This window comes from Cheilinus undulatus, linkage group 5, assembly GCF_018320785.1.
Source record: "Cheilinus undulatus linkage group 5, ASM1832078v1, whole genome shotgun sequence".
Lineage (NCBI taxonomy): Eukaryota > Metazoa > Chordata > Actinopteri > Labriformes > Labridae > Cheilinus > Cheilinus undulatus.
Window position 1 is genome coordinate 20,928,285 of NC_054869.1, and position 15,698 is coordinate 20,943,982.

At 38.2% G+C, this 15,698-nt stretch overlaps 1 protein-coding gene across 6 annotated transcripts in view; it reads right to left on the reverse strand.

The window, feature by feature from the left end:
- Window positions 1-8,769: 8,769 nt before the first annotated feature.
- The window catches only part of LOC121509277 (DNA repair protein XRCC4-like), a 44,045-nt gene continuing 37,116 nt past the window's right edge, over window positions 8,770-15,698 (reverse strand). For 2 of the 6 annotated variants that reach the window (XM_041786517.1, XM_041786516.1), the window contains exons 7-8: window positions 14,896-15,022; window positions 8,770-9,562 (exon numbers count right to left, since the gene is read on the reverse strand). In XM_041786517.1, coding sequence (XP_041642451.1) covers window positions 9,454-9,562; window positions 14,896-15,022 — 236 coding nt within the window. In that variant the 3' untranslated portion in view covers window positions 8,770-9,453. Of the gene's footprint in view, window positions 9,563-14,883; window positions 15,023-15,698 lie in introns of all 6 variants that reach the window. The other 4 variants (XM_041786518.1, XM_041786519.1, XM_041786521.1 and 1 more) reach the window with 4 other exon arrangements.

Genomic DNA, 15,698 nt, shown 5'->3' on the forward strand with positions numbered 1-15,698 from the left:
TTGTTTGATTATGAGGTTTTGTTTAATTTTCTTACCATAAACTGATGAAGTGGAAACCAGTTTCACTGTTGGACCCACATTTGAATCCAAAAATAAGCTTTTCCTGGATGAATTACATTTTTAAATGTTAAATCCGTCCTGATGTCAGTAAAAATTGTGCAGAAAAATAAAACATTTTGATGTAAATCAGCCGAGTTTTTATTCGGAGTGAGCAAAGATTTTTTCCTAAACATACTTGAAATTGGAGCCTGTTTTATCAAATGTTTATAGCTGTCCTCAAAGTTTGTGTCAAACAAAATCAAAACTGATTGGAGGGTTTGGTTACTGAAACTAGTGGGACGGACTAATTGTTAAAAATCCTAGTGTTACCTTTTGAGCACTCACACCGGCTGAGAACAGAAGCAGAGGTGATAAGCCTTTGACAGACAAGATTGCCCCAAAAGCCTTAAGGCCCTTGTAAAAAGTCTGAAGTGCCTTTTCCCTACCTGCATACACTGTAATCATTTCAGGCCTCAGCACCAGTTACCCACAGTGCATCTCTCCTCTGCATGGCTGGACAGGTCTGGTCTCTCTGGACAGCCGGACCCTGAGAGAGAGAGGAAGTAAGCAAGGATTAGAAAGAAGGCTGGAATCACTAAGACTTTATATCTTTAATATTTCAAACATGACAGAACCGAAACAATAGTATCAGCCAACATATCCAAAACAAAACACTATGTTAATAGATTAAAAAAAGGGACATAATTATAAATGAACAGTCTTTAAGTTTTGGAGTTTGAGCCATTTTGTAAGTCAGAGCAACCCCAGGAAACACGTGTTGGTGTACTGCAATCAATAACAGACTGACACAGACAGATTGCATTCTGATGTCAAAGCTCCTGGAAACAGGGTTCATGATTTCACTAAAAACATGACAAAGAGCTCAAACTGACCTGATTCCAGGTGGAATTTGCCACCTGACCCCAAAAATAATTAAAAACTACTTGGTTTTAGAGCTACGAGAACCATTTCATCATTTTACTGCTTTACCTTCTTAACTGAGTCATCGTTAAGTTGAAAGTTGCAAGTCACTTACTGCTGTGTAAAATGTCTCTACTGTATGAAAGTCCTGCTGCCTTTCAGTGCCCATAAATCAGTGAGTCAAAGAACCAATCAGTAAGTGTTTGATCCTGGTGATCTGCTGTGAAGGCCTCTAGATGATCCACATATCACATGACCTATAAAGGTGGTCTACCTCCGGCCCCATGCCACCTCAGACAACATAAAACGGGTATTAAATTTCTTTGACCTCAAGGGATCTCTCCTACTCAAACACACAGAACAGTTTCCTCCCAGATCAGGATGCTTTAAGGGAAAAATCAAATAGCAGTAAGTCTTCACATCACAACTTGGAAACACTAATATGACCGAATATGTTTAAAAAAATATTTCCTTGCGGTAAAAAAAAAAAAAAAAAAATCCAACATAAGGAAAAAGCTAACAAGATAACTCATATATATGAGTAAAAATGATTCTGTAAAAGGTCTGACCCAAGCTGTACAATTTAAAATGTGCATGAGAAAACAGAGGATAGAGGAATAAAACACTACTCTTAGTATTGGTGTAGGTGGTAACTGCTCTTGCCTCCAGACATACATGAACCTTGATCCTTTGGAGCCAAGTGCAAAGACCCCAGACCACCGAGGCTAATCCTGTCAGTGGATGAGAAAGAGGCAAGCAGTAGCACAGGAAGTGATTTTAATCATGTTTCTGCAGACCAAAACCAGGTCAATACATGTCTGATTTGTTTATTTAACAATATCCAGCAGTATATTCTCATTAGGATGTAAAAAGAAGACTTTTGAAAATTCTTTAAATAAAGACAATATAAGTAAATATAAATAAATATATAAATAAATATATGTTTTTGGAAGGATCACATGCCAATTTCTGGCTACATTTCTGGTGTTAAGCCCTCAGATTTGGTATTTTGGTTGTGTGAAGTTGCAAGGGGAAAACTTTGAGTTTTAACAATAACAATGCACAAAACATATGTGCCAAAAGGGTTTTGACAAAAGAAATACAAATACTGAATAGATTTTATACATTCCAAAAATACAGAAATAAGTAATCGATGGGTTTTATCAAACTTAGCGTGTATTTTGTTCTTCTTCATAATTGAAACAAAAATTGTTCCAGCAAGTATCCTGCTAGCCTATACATTTCTCAGGCTTGAAATCAACATTTAAACTACAACCTATGTGAAGTTTTCTTGACTTACATTTTAAAAAAGTTTAAGATCACTGAGAAATTAAATTTTGTTCCTCTTATGCTATATATACTTTGCAGAAAAAGTAAGAATATTTTTTGTTTGGTGGATTATTTCTTTGTTATAACAATGCTTCTTGGCAATAAATCTTATACTGTTGGAAAATTGTTTACTACCCTTTACAATGGTGCCTCACTTATAAGGAACATGCATTTGTGGGATGAGCAGCAGAGCTGAGTATGTGGGTTGCGCCCAAGAAAAAATGTGCAAAATCTTCTCCAATGCCAATGCCAAACAGCTAATTCTGCTGTTGACTCTTCTCTTCTGGTTACTTCTCCTCAGCCTGGTCACACACTGCTGTGGGATGGCATCCCATTCTTCAGCATTTCTCACAAGTCAGCCAACATGGTTGTGTTGCTCACACTGGCACGAACAAGTGCCCAAGCTGATCCCTCAAGTATTCAGTGGGGGTTGAGGTCAGGATTGCTGGTAGGTCATTCCATCCTCTCACCTCCCAAATTGTGGAGGTAGCCTCTGATAAACCCCAACCTGTGGGGGCAAGCGCTGTCAACTTAGAGGACAGAGTTCAGTCCCAGACTGTAGTGTTATGAGATTGCCACTGGTTGCAGAATCTCATCTCTACATCTCCCTGCTTTGAGATTGCCTCCATCAATGACAAGCCTCATTTTTCAAGTGAAGGGGATTTCGCCCAACACCATCACACTGTCTCCACCAAAAGATGTTACTCTAAAGGTGCAGCACTCAGCATAGCACATCTCTGCATCTTCTTCACACTTTGACCCTACAACTGCTCCAATTGCTGTAGACTAAATCTGGAGAATCTGGTCACTAAACATAACATGTGCCAATCAGGCATTTCTGGTACTTTGGGGATACCAGAAGGCCAAAACAAGACTCAATAACAACAGCAAATTAGCTGAGAAAATTTGGCAAAATTTTTCATGGGCACAACCCACACACTTAGCTCTGCTGCTCATCCCAAAAATACATGTTCCTTACAAATGTGGCACCATTTAAAGGGGAAATAAACAGGCTTTCCAATGGTATAAAATCTGTTTCCAAAAAGCATTGTTACAGCAAAGAAATAATCCCCCAAACACAAATTTCCTTACTTTTTGTGCTAAGTTTACTCAGTCCCTTGGAAGTATTTAAGAGTTGAGAAGTGATAACATACAGTTATATGCAATACACAAACTTCAACTAATACAAGCACAAGACAGCCGGCACAGAATACTACCCTGTCCTCTCAGCCAAACCACGCCCACCAGTTTCTACGACTTCCGAACAACATAAAAATAATTGTAAGGAGACAGAAAAAAATCCTCACACTGCCATTGGGAAGATGACTGAACAAGTGGCACAGTCTGGAGTCCTCAGTCCCAGGTGTCATTCAGGTAGGCACCAGGTGTCAATCAACAGGCAGCTGTCAGTCATGTCAGTGACAGCTGGTGAACTGACAGGCAGTCCAAAGGGTGTTACAGAGGTACAGAGGTTGGCCCTGCCCTGATGGCTCCTCCTATTTGAAGCCATAAGACTGCTTTAGTTTTTTATTTATGCTACTGATGTCCCTCACACTTGCATCTAGTTACATCTTTCTGCTGTCACATATTTGCAAACTTCAGATTCCAACAGACCAAAGTAAGCGTAACATCAGTTCAATTACAGGCCAACAAGAGAAAGCATTTGCTACCAGTTTAGAGTCAGAGTTCTCGCCTGTGACTTTAAGTGATCCTTAAGGTTGAAAACCTGATGCTTCCTCCACGTAATTGATTCCAAGTCTCATCTTCACAGTGAGTAATACAGCATTAATTTGACACAGGTATTGGACCAGTTGGTACTGGTATCAGTAGATACCCATAGTCCATGTTTTGGATTTGTATCACAGCTCAGTAGCTTGATAAGTGCATCACTTGGAAATAAGGAGAGTCCAACTCTAACAAATGTGATGACAGCTTCTGAGAAGCTCAAACATTTCCATATATCACAAGATTTCATCAGATTGAAATGTAGCAAACCATCAGTGTTGAAGCTCCTGTTAAAAGGTCTAGATCCAGTGGTAACTTAATAAATCACTGCTTGGCCACCTTCAAGCAAACCACTTTAATCCAAGGGAAATGGCAAAGGAACAAAGACAGAGGAAGTGAGTGAGAGAGAGGGGGAAGAAAATGGCTCGATAACCAGAAACAGACTGATCCCATGTCCCAGATCTTTGCCAATTACAGTTTAACATATTGCAGGATTGTGGGAAGCATTTTATTCTGTAACCTCATAATTTCACCGGTAATCATCCTATACATGACCTCTGGAGACTATATATCAGATAAAGTTTGGAAGGTGTCATAAATGACAACTAAACACTAAGGTATTTAAGCATGCGATCCATGATGTTTGTGCAGAGAAGGAGAAATTTCACTTTGTCCCTGTAGTAAAATTCCCATGGGAGTCATGTTTCCCTTTAGTCAAAAAGGGTGTGAGACAGTCTGTCATCGAGTCATCCTACAATGAGCCAACACAACAGAAGGCAATGTGGACAGTTTGTTGAACTTTTGGTCTCTGACCAAAAGGAAGTCAAGATAATCACATAATGCATTCCCAGACATGAGAGAAATCAAGTCATCTTTAAAGTCATTTTGGTTTCTATGGTTCCAATTACCATTATAAAAGATGCTTTTGGTAAATCCGCATTTAAACACTTTCTTTAAGTTATGAATTGAATAACTTGGGTGGCAGAAGTGCATTTAGAATTCCTTAGTGGTTGCTCTACATTACTGTACATTTCTGTAGCAATTTCCGATCACACTTAAACATGATATATGATAATGACACAAGACAGCACAATCACAAACAGCATAGTTAATCCAGGGGTGGCTTCAGCTCTGTTGTAGTGTGTGTCTCTCAGCTGGAAGGTGTGGAGTTCAATCTAAACTTTACAAAGCACCCTCTGTAAGGATAGGCTATATGTAAGTGTGACCTGCATAGTAAAAAGTGCCTTGAATGGTCTGACAAAACTAGAAACCTGCTTTATAAGCTTAATACCATTTAACACCTTAACAAGATTAATTATAGGTAAGATTTCAACCTCCTCATACCTCAAGGGTCATAAAATGTGTGGAAAAATTATAAGTCTAATCTTGATTAAATACTCTTAACAACTTATTAGTAGGTTTGGAAAACGGAAAAAACATATTACAATCTCACAGCCTCACAACATAAAAAACGAGAAAGGCATCGTCTCACGTATATTAACTACCTTCCTCTTAAAAAGCTGCAGAACATTTACTTTAATTCAAATAATAAGGCCAATCAGTTTCACACCACCATATAAAAGAGAACCCACTCGTTACTGGTAATTATCAAAAAGCTTTTTTAAATGACTGGGTTGAAACAAAGCGGCCGCTCTTTGCCACTGGCACAACAAAAAAGAAAATAGTGCAGTGAAGGCAGTATGACTAAAGGACAAGTCAGCACTAAATGTGGAGTGGAGATAGCAAAGATTAACTATTAGCCCTCAGGATCTGACTATCAGAGCTGCTTTAATAGTATATTAAACCACTTATACACTACATGGACAAAAGTATTTGGCCATACATGTTATTTGTTGCATTCAGGTGTTTCAATGAGACCTATTGCCACAGGTGAACAAAATCAAGCACCTAGCCATGCAGTCTCCATTTGCAAACATTAGTGGTACAAAATGTGTCGTTCTGAAGAGCTCAGAGATCTCAAGTGTGGTACTGTGATGGCTGCCATCTTTGCAATGAGACAGTTGGGGAAATTTCATCCCTGCCTGACATTCCACTTTCAATTGTAAGTGATTTTATTAGAAAGTGGGAGCATTTAGGAACAACAGCAACTAAGCAGAAGGCCACATAAAATTACAGAGCGGGCACTAAGGCATATTGTTCGTAAAAGTGGCCAACGCTCTGCTGATTCCATAGCAGGAGAGCTCTGAACTTTGACTGGCATTAATATAAGCACAAACTTAGCAGCTTCATTGGAACGGGTTTCCATGAAATCCACTGAAATCAAGCATGTGTTTTCTCTGATGCCTGGATCTGTCTTTTTATAAAACTAAAACTAAAAGGCAGTTGCTAAACAAGCATCTTTAGCATCCCATAAAGATGTTCAAATAACATTTGTCTGTTTCAGATAGACAACAGAGGAAGAGTACATTGTCTTTTAGTCCTGACTTGTGGACTGTTGACAGCAAGCATCACATCTTCGCACAATAGTAATAGAAAAGAGGTAAGCCAAAGCAATAACTTTATAAATTAATACACATAGGAAACACTATAAAGTTATTGATACATCATAAAACATTAAATATAATGACTGATGGACATGAAAAAGCTCACCAGTGTCTGCAGGGGTGAGTAAATTGTCATATAACAGATTAAGATTTCATCTTCAGCTTACTGGTAGTGTGTAAGGCTTCATTGTTCCAGTCATTACATTGTAGTTGGTGAACAATAAGACCAGAGTGCAGCCGAACATCAGACAAAGACCACTCTGTCTCAATGTAGCTCTGCAGTGGAAAAGCAGGAAGACTCCTGTCACTTCCCTCAATGATGGGAATATACAGGTGCAGGTACTAAGTGAATAACGATGATAAGCAAGTGAGTGAACGTTTAATTTCAACCTAAAACGGCTGTCATCGCTCTCTCACAAACAGATATCCTTTCAGATATTAGGGCTGCTTCACATCCAGGTGACCTAGACGATTCCTTGTAAGAAGGTAACTTCAGAGTATTATTCAAAGAGCGCTGTCCATGTAAAAAAAAAAAAAAAAAAAAAAAAAAAAAAGACATATAAATGGCCAAACATTTGTGTTTATTCAAGTAAGAAGATCCAAAAGTTAAAGCATACAACTTTTGATAACTACTGACTGGTCCAAACATATCTGGGCCAAGCATGACTTCATCAGAGGATATCTGACTCTGACACTATGAGAAAGTATTAAAGAGCGCCAATACAACAGGAATCAGCACTGAGTACTGCTTTATTTCATTTATAATCAGCTGAATACTGAAGTTTAAGTATAGATGAAGCTATCTGTTATCAGTACAGTCAGTTTTCAATTTTAACTTTGTAGCCTGATGCTACAGTTGTTTGAATTCATTTTTATTCTCATTAATCTACTATGACAAAGCAAAAACATAATTTTAGAATTTTTTGCAAATTTGCCAAAGAGAAAAAATTGAAATATCAAATTGACTTAAGTATTCAGACCCTTTGCAGCAACACTTTAAATGTAGCTCGGGTTCCTCCCATTACTCTTGATCTTTGCTGAGACGTTCTACACCTTGATTGGAACCCACCTGATCATCTGATCTGGGAAAGGCTACAAAAAATTCTGCTGTTCAAAAGGTTCCTAAGAGCACAGTGGCCTTTTAAAATGGAAGAAGTTTGGTACAACCAGGGATCTTTGTCTGGCCCAACTGAATAATCAAAGGAGAGGGTCTTAGAGAGGTGACCAAGAACCTGATGGTCTCTCTGACTGAGCTCCAGAGATCCTGTGGGGAGATGGTAAGAAGTTCCAGAAGGACAACCATCTGCAGCCCTCCGCCAATATGAACTTGACGGAGGTGTGGCTAGACAGTACTCTCCTCAGTGCAAAACATATGAAAGCCCACTTGGAGTTTGCAAAAAAAGAACCTGAAGGACTCTCAGACTATGAGAAACAAGATTCGCTGATGAAACCAAGACTAAACTGTCTGGTCAGGCATAGCTCATCACTTGCCCAGTACCAGCCCAACAGTGAAGCATGGTGGCAGCATCATGCTGTGGGGGTGTTTTTATTCAGCAGCAGGGACTGGGAGACTGGTCAGGGTTGAGAGAAAGCTGAATGGAGCAAATTACAGATATCCTCGGGGAAAACCTGTTCTGAAGGTACAATTTCAAACACAGCAATGACCCCAAGCACACAGCCAAGACAACACAGGAGAGGCTTAGGGAAAAATTTTTGAATGAACCAGTCACCCAGCCAGAGTCAGATCCCATCCTCTGAAGGTCCCCAACCAACCTGACTGAGTTTGAGAGGATTTGCAAAGAAGCATGGCAGAAAATTCCCTAATTTAGGTGTGCAAAGCTTGGTGTGTAAAGTCTCTTGGCTGTAATTGCTGCCAAAGGTGCATCAGCTAAGTAGGGTCTGAATACTTACAGCACACTAAGCACCAGAATATTTTTGTAAAGATATAGTTTCCTGGTGCAGCAGCTCATACACCGTAAGATCATAAGATGCGATTTATCTATTTTCTTTTTTAACTTTGTTCATTTGATGACTCAAAATATTTCAGTATTTATTTACAAAAATTCCTTCTTTTTAAATTTTCAGTGTAGAGTTTAAGATTCCTCTCAATAAATTATGTGAAAACTGATGACACACATGGATCAACTTTCCCGGTATTAACATATGTTATTTACAGCTGTAGTCTTGTCTGTATAATCTTTGTGTACATTGGGTTATGGTTTAATACATGAAAATAAAACAAAAACAAGCATTTAGATGCAAACGTTTATTTTAGTCAAGGGCAATTAACATGACTGGTCTTATCAGACATTTCACGATTGATGGCATACATATAATACTTCACAAATAAAGTAATTAGAGCATTTTTCACAAATTTCATTTTATATGTAAAAGCATATCAAACAAGCAAATGACTCCAAGTCATCATTAAACATATTGACCTGAAAGACAGAGTGCAATTAAAAAATAAATCAAAATCACATCAGTTCAATATCAGAAAATTCAACACTGAAACTAAGTAATGAACAAACATGGTTGGAATGCTCTGCATTACTGATTACATGCCATTTTAATTGTTTGAAAGACACAAGAAATATCTAGCAAAAATGAACCTATTTCTGTGGTCCTCCATCATTGTTTTCATGCTCTTGTTTTACATCATCCAGGGAAACAAATCAGGTCATCTCTTTTTAAAAAATGTCTTAAGTGTATAAGAGAAAAGTGTGACATTCCTTTGAGGATTACTATAACAGCAAGCACGTGTTGTGGGATTATCCTGGCGGCCACCCGTGGTCTTCAGCAGACATATAGGTATCATCAAAATCATAAAAGACAGCAGGAAGGTCCAGAAGTCAAAGGTAGAATGGTCAGACGGAGACCCTGAATAGGTCCCATAGGTTCATTACTGTCAGTGTGAAGACACACTGTGATGACCTCAGGACCTGAAAGTGGTAGTAGAGGTAGAAGAAGAGGTGAAGAGGTGAAGACACAATCCTATTAACCCTCTGAGAAACACCCCGCCAGTGGTTTGGTCCACAGAACATCTAGAAAATAAAAGGACAGGTGAAAATGAGGAATAAGGGGGGGGGGGGGGTCAAATGATTGCACACAAAATGCTAGTGTAGAAAGTGGAGATGAAAGAGTCAGCCTATAGTTTATTTTCATAATGAAAAGATGGAGGAAAACACAAGTAAGACATGATGAATAAGCAGCAACCAAGCAGCTTCAGTTCACCGTAACACCCTGTTTTTCTGGGTGTAACCTGTTGTCCCTCAGTGGTTGTTACTCTTCTTAAAGTTGAACGCAGATGCAAGGCAGTAGGGCTTGGGAGGCAAATTTCAAGCTATGGGAGAACTCTTTCAAAAATTGCTTCCATACTCCTGGTCCAGATCTTCCACAGTGATCTCCAAGTCATTAGTAACAATGCCACTAGTTCCTGAGGAAGAACTGGGGGATGTCGGGGGCCATTAGCACATGTGCAATAATGCATGTGGGAAAAGTCTTGACAACAAAACCAAAGAGAAGCTCACAGTGAGGGGACTGTCAAACATTTGTTTTGCAAAATTGTGATTAATCTCTAAATCTATCAAGTTAATAGTGATTAATCTATTACTTTGACTTGTCCACTGAGCTTTCTGCATATTTTTACATTAAATGAGACATTCAGTGGTGCTATGGTGGTGGTTTTCTCCACCTCTGACACTGCAGAGAGACACATTTAAATGATTATAACATTTAGTACACTTACAGACCTTACTCAATTTGCAAAGCAGCAAAGCTTCATGAAAGCAGCCACAGTAAAACAAACTAGAAGGCTTTAACAAACTCTGGTTTTCAAGAAATTGCTCTCACAGCCTGAGACAAAATCTGGCACCAGATTTAGGGACCCTTCCAGGACACTGTTGCCTCATTGTCACTGTTTTGGTGTTGTGTATCTAAGGTGAAGGTTGGCTGGCTGAATGCAGCTTGCCACATAGCCAAGGGATCCAAAAACCCTGCTTATTGGTAAAGCCTTCAATTTAGGGCTTTAATCATGTACATGATGGTTGTGGATGTCATCTATTCAGTGAGGAGGAGGATGGAAACAAGACAGGAGAAAGAAAGGGAAAGACAGAAATAGACCAAAGAAATAAAGGAGATAAAGTAAAAAAAAAAACCCTGTTCCAAATGCGATACATAATAATTTCATATTTTTTTAACATCAGTGAGTAATTATATGAGAAAGGGGCAGAAGTATATTAACATGTATTTTGCCAAATAAACTCAGAGAAAAATCTGTTTGCATTTCGTGCAGTCAGATAAAATTAAAATTAAAAGAAAGGATGCGCATGTTTTCTCTGGTACAGGAAGCCAGTTCAGTCAGTGCTTCGTTGAACCAAACAACACTACACACTGCAGTAATTTTCTGTTTTGTTTATTTGACAGCCAACACCCAGATGTAAGCTGTGGGAGGATGTTATGATGTTTTTAGATTTAAAAAGAAATGTCACTAAAACAAATGTAGGAGACGACATCAAATGAAACCTAAATTGACTGAGAGCTTGATGACAGCTGAGGCTTGATATTCCAGTCACAATGCAACCAGCAAATCATGAGACGTTTTTCTTTGCATTTGTGCCGTATTTCTGATTTCAATGTAGCACATGGTGTGATAAATGTTGCCCTCCACACTCATTTTGAGGATATAAAAAGTGCAAATGCAGCCCATTTAAGTGAGTCAGTACAGAATGAGAAAGGATACAGCTCTTGAATGTAACCTAACCACAGTCTACATTTGAGCATGATTGTCTGTTTTTTTGTATTTTTTGGCCAATTACATTTTTAAAAAGACCCAAAATGTCTCTTGCATTCAACCTCTAACCCCAAATAATCCATCATTTAATTAGCATCTAGAGACCAGCTCTAGATGCGGTCAGAGCGAAAAGGAGTAGTACTGCATGTCCTAAACAAGTAATGCAATCAATACTGCAGTATGTAAAATGCTAAAAACTAATTGAATAATTATGCATGGCCCAGAGCTGACTGTTTAGTGCTGGGAAGTTAGCATGTCTGGGGGTTTTTCTGTTACATTGATGACGACGACTAAATGATTCAACCATCTTTAATTGGAGTATTGGAGGAAGTGGAGGATAAGCATTTATTGGAGAACCCCACATCTGTTGCTGTGGTGGTTCTTCAGAAGTTTGTCTGAGTGTGGAACAAAACTCATGAAGGAAAGCAAGGGGAAATGTTTCACAGGGTCATAAAAACATGCTCGAAATGGTCGTCTTGCATGCTCTTAAACTATTGGACAGCATGGAGCAGATTATTATTAAACTGGAAGGAGACTAGAGAGTGATTGTGTGACACAGTGACACGCTATAAACACAAGATAACTACAAATCTGCAATATTTACAGGGTTCCTTCACACGTTTAAACATTAAATTTAAGACTTTTTAAGACCTTGTTAAGGCCTGATCTGAGGAAAATGAATACCATGTATTGTGAGGGAAAAATGAAAGCCGGGATTGAATTTCTGATTTAATGAATGGTAAAGGACAATGATGTTTTTGGTCATTAATGCCCAAATTTGATGGTTTCTGGTAGGGCTGAACGATTTGGGAAAATAATCTAGTTGAAATTTTTTCCCTAAGTACTGCAATTCTAATTTGATATGAGATTATTTCTTATGTTCCTTGTGCCTTTTTACCAACAAACCCAAGCAATAAATCATTCTATATTATAACCAACATAATATTAGACTAAACTAGAGCTGAAATTTTTTTTAAAATTACTAATTGTGATGATTTTGACCCTTATTGCAAATTGGATAGGAATTAATGTATTGAAGCAAGTTATAATTTTTACGTCATTTTCATATCTAATAAGAAAAGTGTACAAAAAAGTAGGATTTTAGTAGACTATTCTAAAAAATGCATGTAGATGATTGCATGATTTGTAATACATAACATCTCTGCTGCAAAAAAAAAGTTGTAAACTGGAATTTTGACACAAATTTTAGGTTAAAGAAAAACTGCACATTCTGTAATTTGAAAATTGCAGCAGGCCATACTGTGATTTAATCTAATTTTCAATTAATTGCCCTGTCCCAGTTCCTGGCACATTTAGTCTCTATCCTATCAATAAACTGTAAACTGATGCCAATCATAGTGTTTTCAGCAGGTGTGCTGATTAGATTCTAATTGTTAGAAAGAAGAACACTTATGTCAGGGAAGACCTGTGAAAATGAGAGCAGGCTGCTCACATATAAAAGAAGGTAACTTGGTAACCGTGAGCTTTACAGCCTTACTGACTTGTGAGTCACAACAGTGCAAGGTTTATTCAATCACAGTGATTAATATATAATGAGAAGGAGGTCCAACACTTAATTTCCTGCATTTGGGGGATACCTATGAGATACTTTGTGGTGAAAATTCAATGAGAAATCCCATGTTATTGATTTACAGTAGAAGATTGGCATCTCCTTTCTATGCCAAAGAGACTGTTTCATGTCTTCATTGCATGAATATATTTCACATTCATCCGGAAAAGCTCCCATGGAAAGCATTTGGGAAGGGCAGGACATTAAAAAATTCTCAGAAGGTGATAGGAGGAACATTCTGTCTGTCACATTCATGATGGGCCTATCGGAGTGACAAGACAACATTATGTTGTGTGCATGCGCTACTCTTGAGCTGACAGGCTACCACTGCTGTAGACTGCTAATGGCAGAGCTTCACAGTAAATAAAATTGGAGCCAAGGTCAGTCGCGAGACATGCAAAAATGTCTTCTCTGCCAAGACAAGCTTTTGGTGTGGCTCTTCGCTCTTGTTTAAAAAAAAAAAGTACATTTCCGATTAAACTGCTGCCTTCAGCTACATCAGAGCTAATAGTTACCGCGGCAGCAGCCACTGGATACACCGGTAAGAGGAGCGAAAACATCTTTTCTGTCATGAAAATCTCTAGTGCTGCTCTCAGCCCTTATTTTAAAAAATAAATGTTGTCCAGTTCTGAGAAACTGCTGGAAAAATTTCCGAGCTTATCATTCCCCTCGCAACCACTCACACAACAACTAACCCTTTCACACTGTAAACTCTAACAAACTCATGCCAAAGCAGGTTGGCACAAGGGCAAAAACATCTTTCCAGTCATGAAAAGCTGTTAGTGTTGTTCTTATTCTTTATTTCATACAGAAACACAGTCCAGTTCTGGTAAAAATGATGCTATACTAGAGCTAAGCTAATCACAGCAGTGGAGTCATCCAGCGCGAACAGCTCTGAGTACTATTAAACCCCACCCATAGCTTTTGCCTAATTTTCCTCAAATAATGTACAGTTTGGCACAAACTCTGTTGAATGCAGCTTTTCAAGACGGATTTACCAGGTTACATGGAGTCTGGCAAATCCATCTGCTTTGCAAGATTATTTAAAATGAGTATAAAACACTTACCAAAGCCAACCTTACATAAACTCAAACATTCAATAGTATAATCTACAGATATCACCAAAACAGGGGGATACTATTGTTAATGTTGCAAAATATGACTTTAAATAAACTTATTTGTTTTTGTTGATACACTTTCAAGTTCGAAAACCTTAGAAACTGAGTGTAGTTCAGCAGCTCTATCTGTCTCTATTCCTGCATCAGTGACTGGTTTAAGAGCTTTCAGGTGATGTCTATTTGACATGCGTATAATGCACCTGGTGATGTGTCTCATGTTACGTCGGAGCTTTGATTTAAGACCTCTCACGATAAAATTAAGACTTTTTATGGCCTCAAAATAAAAACAAATCCAATTCAAAACTTAAAAAGACTTTTCAAAGATCTGCAGGAACTTTTTATTTAACACTGCCTACAAGGGCTGGGCAATTATGGAACAAATCAAAATCACAATTAATTTAACTTTTTACCTCGATTATGATTAATGAACAACTATTCCAGATCTGTTTGTTCTGTAAATATTTGTATAATTTTAAAACAAATAACTGAAAGGAACAGGCACAGATGAACAATTTATATTTATCTATCGAAACATTTGAAATCAAAACACACATCAGCTGAAATGAAAATGTTTTTTTTAAAAATCAAAGTTTTCCAAGAAAAGGGGAAAAAATTGAAATAATTGACACAGCAGGTTTTCGTTGGTTAGAGGCTCTAAATGTCAGTTTTGATTATTTTTCGATTAATTGCCCAGCTCTACTGCCTACTCATGAGTAATCCCTTCTCAGTGCAAGTTTTGTCTTTGTTCAGCTACTGCACATGATAAGAGGCACCAAAAAAATCCTAAGCTTCATTAACTTGCATTATTTCGGGAAAAACCAAGATCAAGAATGAGTGTGATACCAAATATGGTGAGGCCTAGGTTTTGTTGCTTGTGTGATTAACCTGTGTTTTTACTGTGGTATGGAAGGCTCTGAGCTTGGCGTGTGAATCAACCTCCTTTTCCGACTTGGCTGTTCATCATCATCATCATCATCAGAAAAAGTGCGGTCCAGGGAGATGCCTTGGCACACCAGATTACGACCTGCATATAAGAAAGTACACGTCCACACAGACAGAGGTAAACACAAACAGAAGTGTTGATAAATTACTCTGATACTGTAAGTCCTAAAAAAACATCTCACTCAACTGTAAATCAAACAAACTTCATGCTTGTTAACATTGACCTCTGACTGCTGGACTACAAGTTCCTTAAATGCCTCTCGACACCTCTAAACTCTGAACAACCCTGATGTCTTGTCTGCTTCCAAATGTTTGGGGTCACTCTGGTGGTGTCATTAAAGAGGTCTGAATTCTTTATCTTTATTGCTCACACCAATTCCTCCGTCCGTGTCATTTGTATCACAAATGTGTCACTTTTGGTACATACTGCCTCAGATAACCTTTGACAGCTCCACACCTAAAGTCCTGTGAGCCTTATCAGGGGGAGATCTCACATTCCTGACAAGCCCTACTCCCCTCAGATGCAATCATTTAAATGCAGACAGAAACACTTAAGACACCTGTTTGCCCTGTAACACTGCTGCTAACCTATCAGAATTGAAAAATCTACAGATAGAGCAGATGTGCTGTATGAAAACTAATGCTTGAGTTGCTGTTTGATAAGGAGATAATTTTTACATGCTAGACTTCTTTCCACTGTTCATAATCAAAGTGACAAAACCTGAGCTAAATATAATAATATGTATGGAGGAAAAATG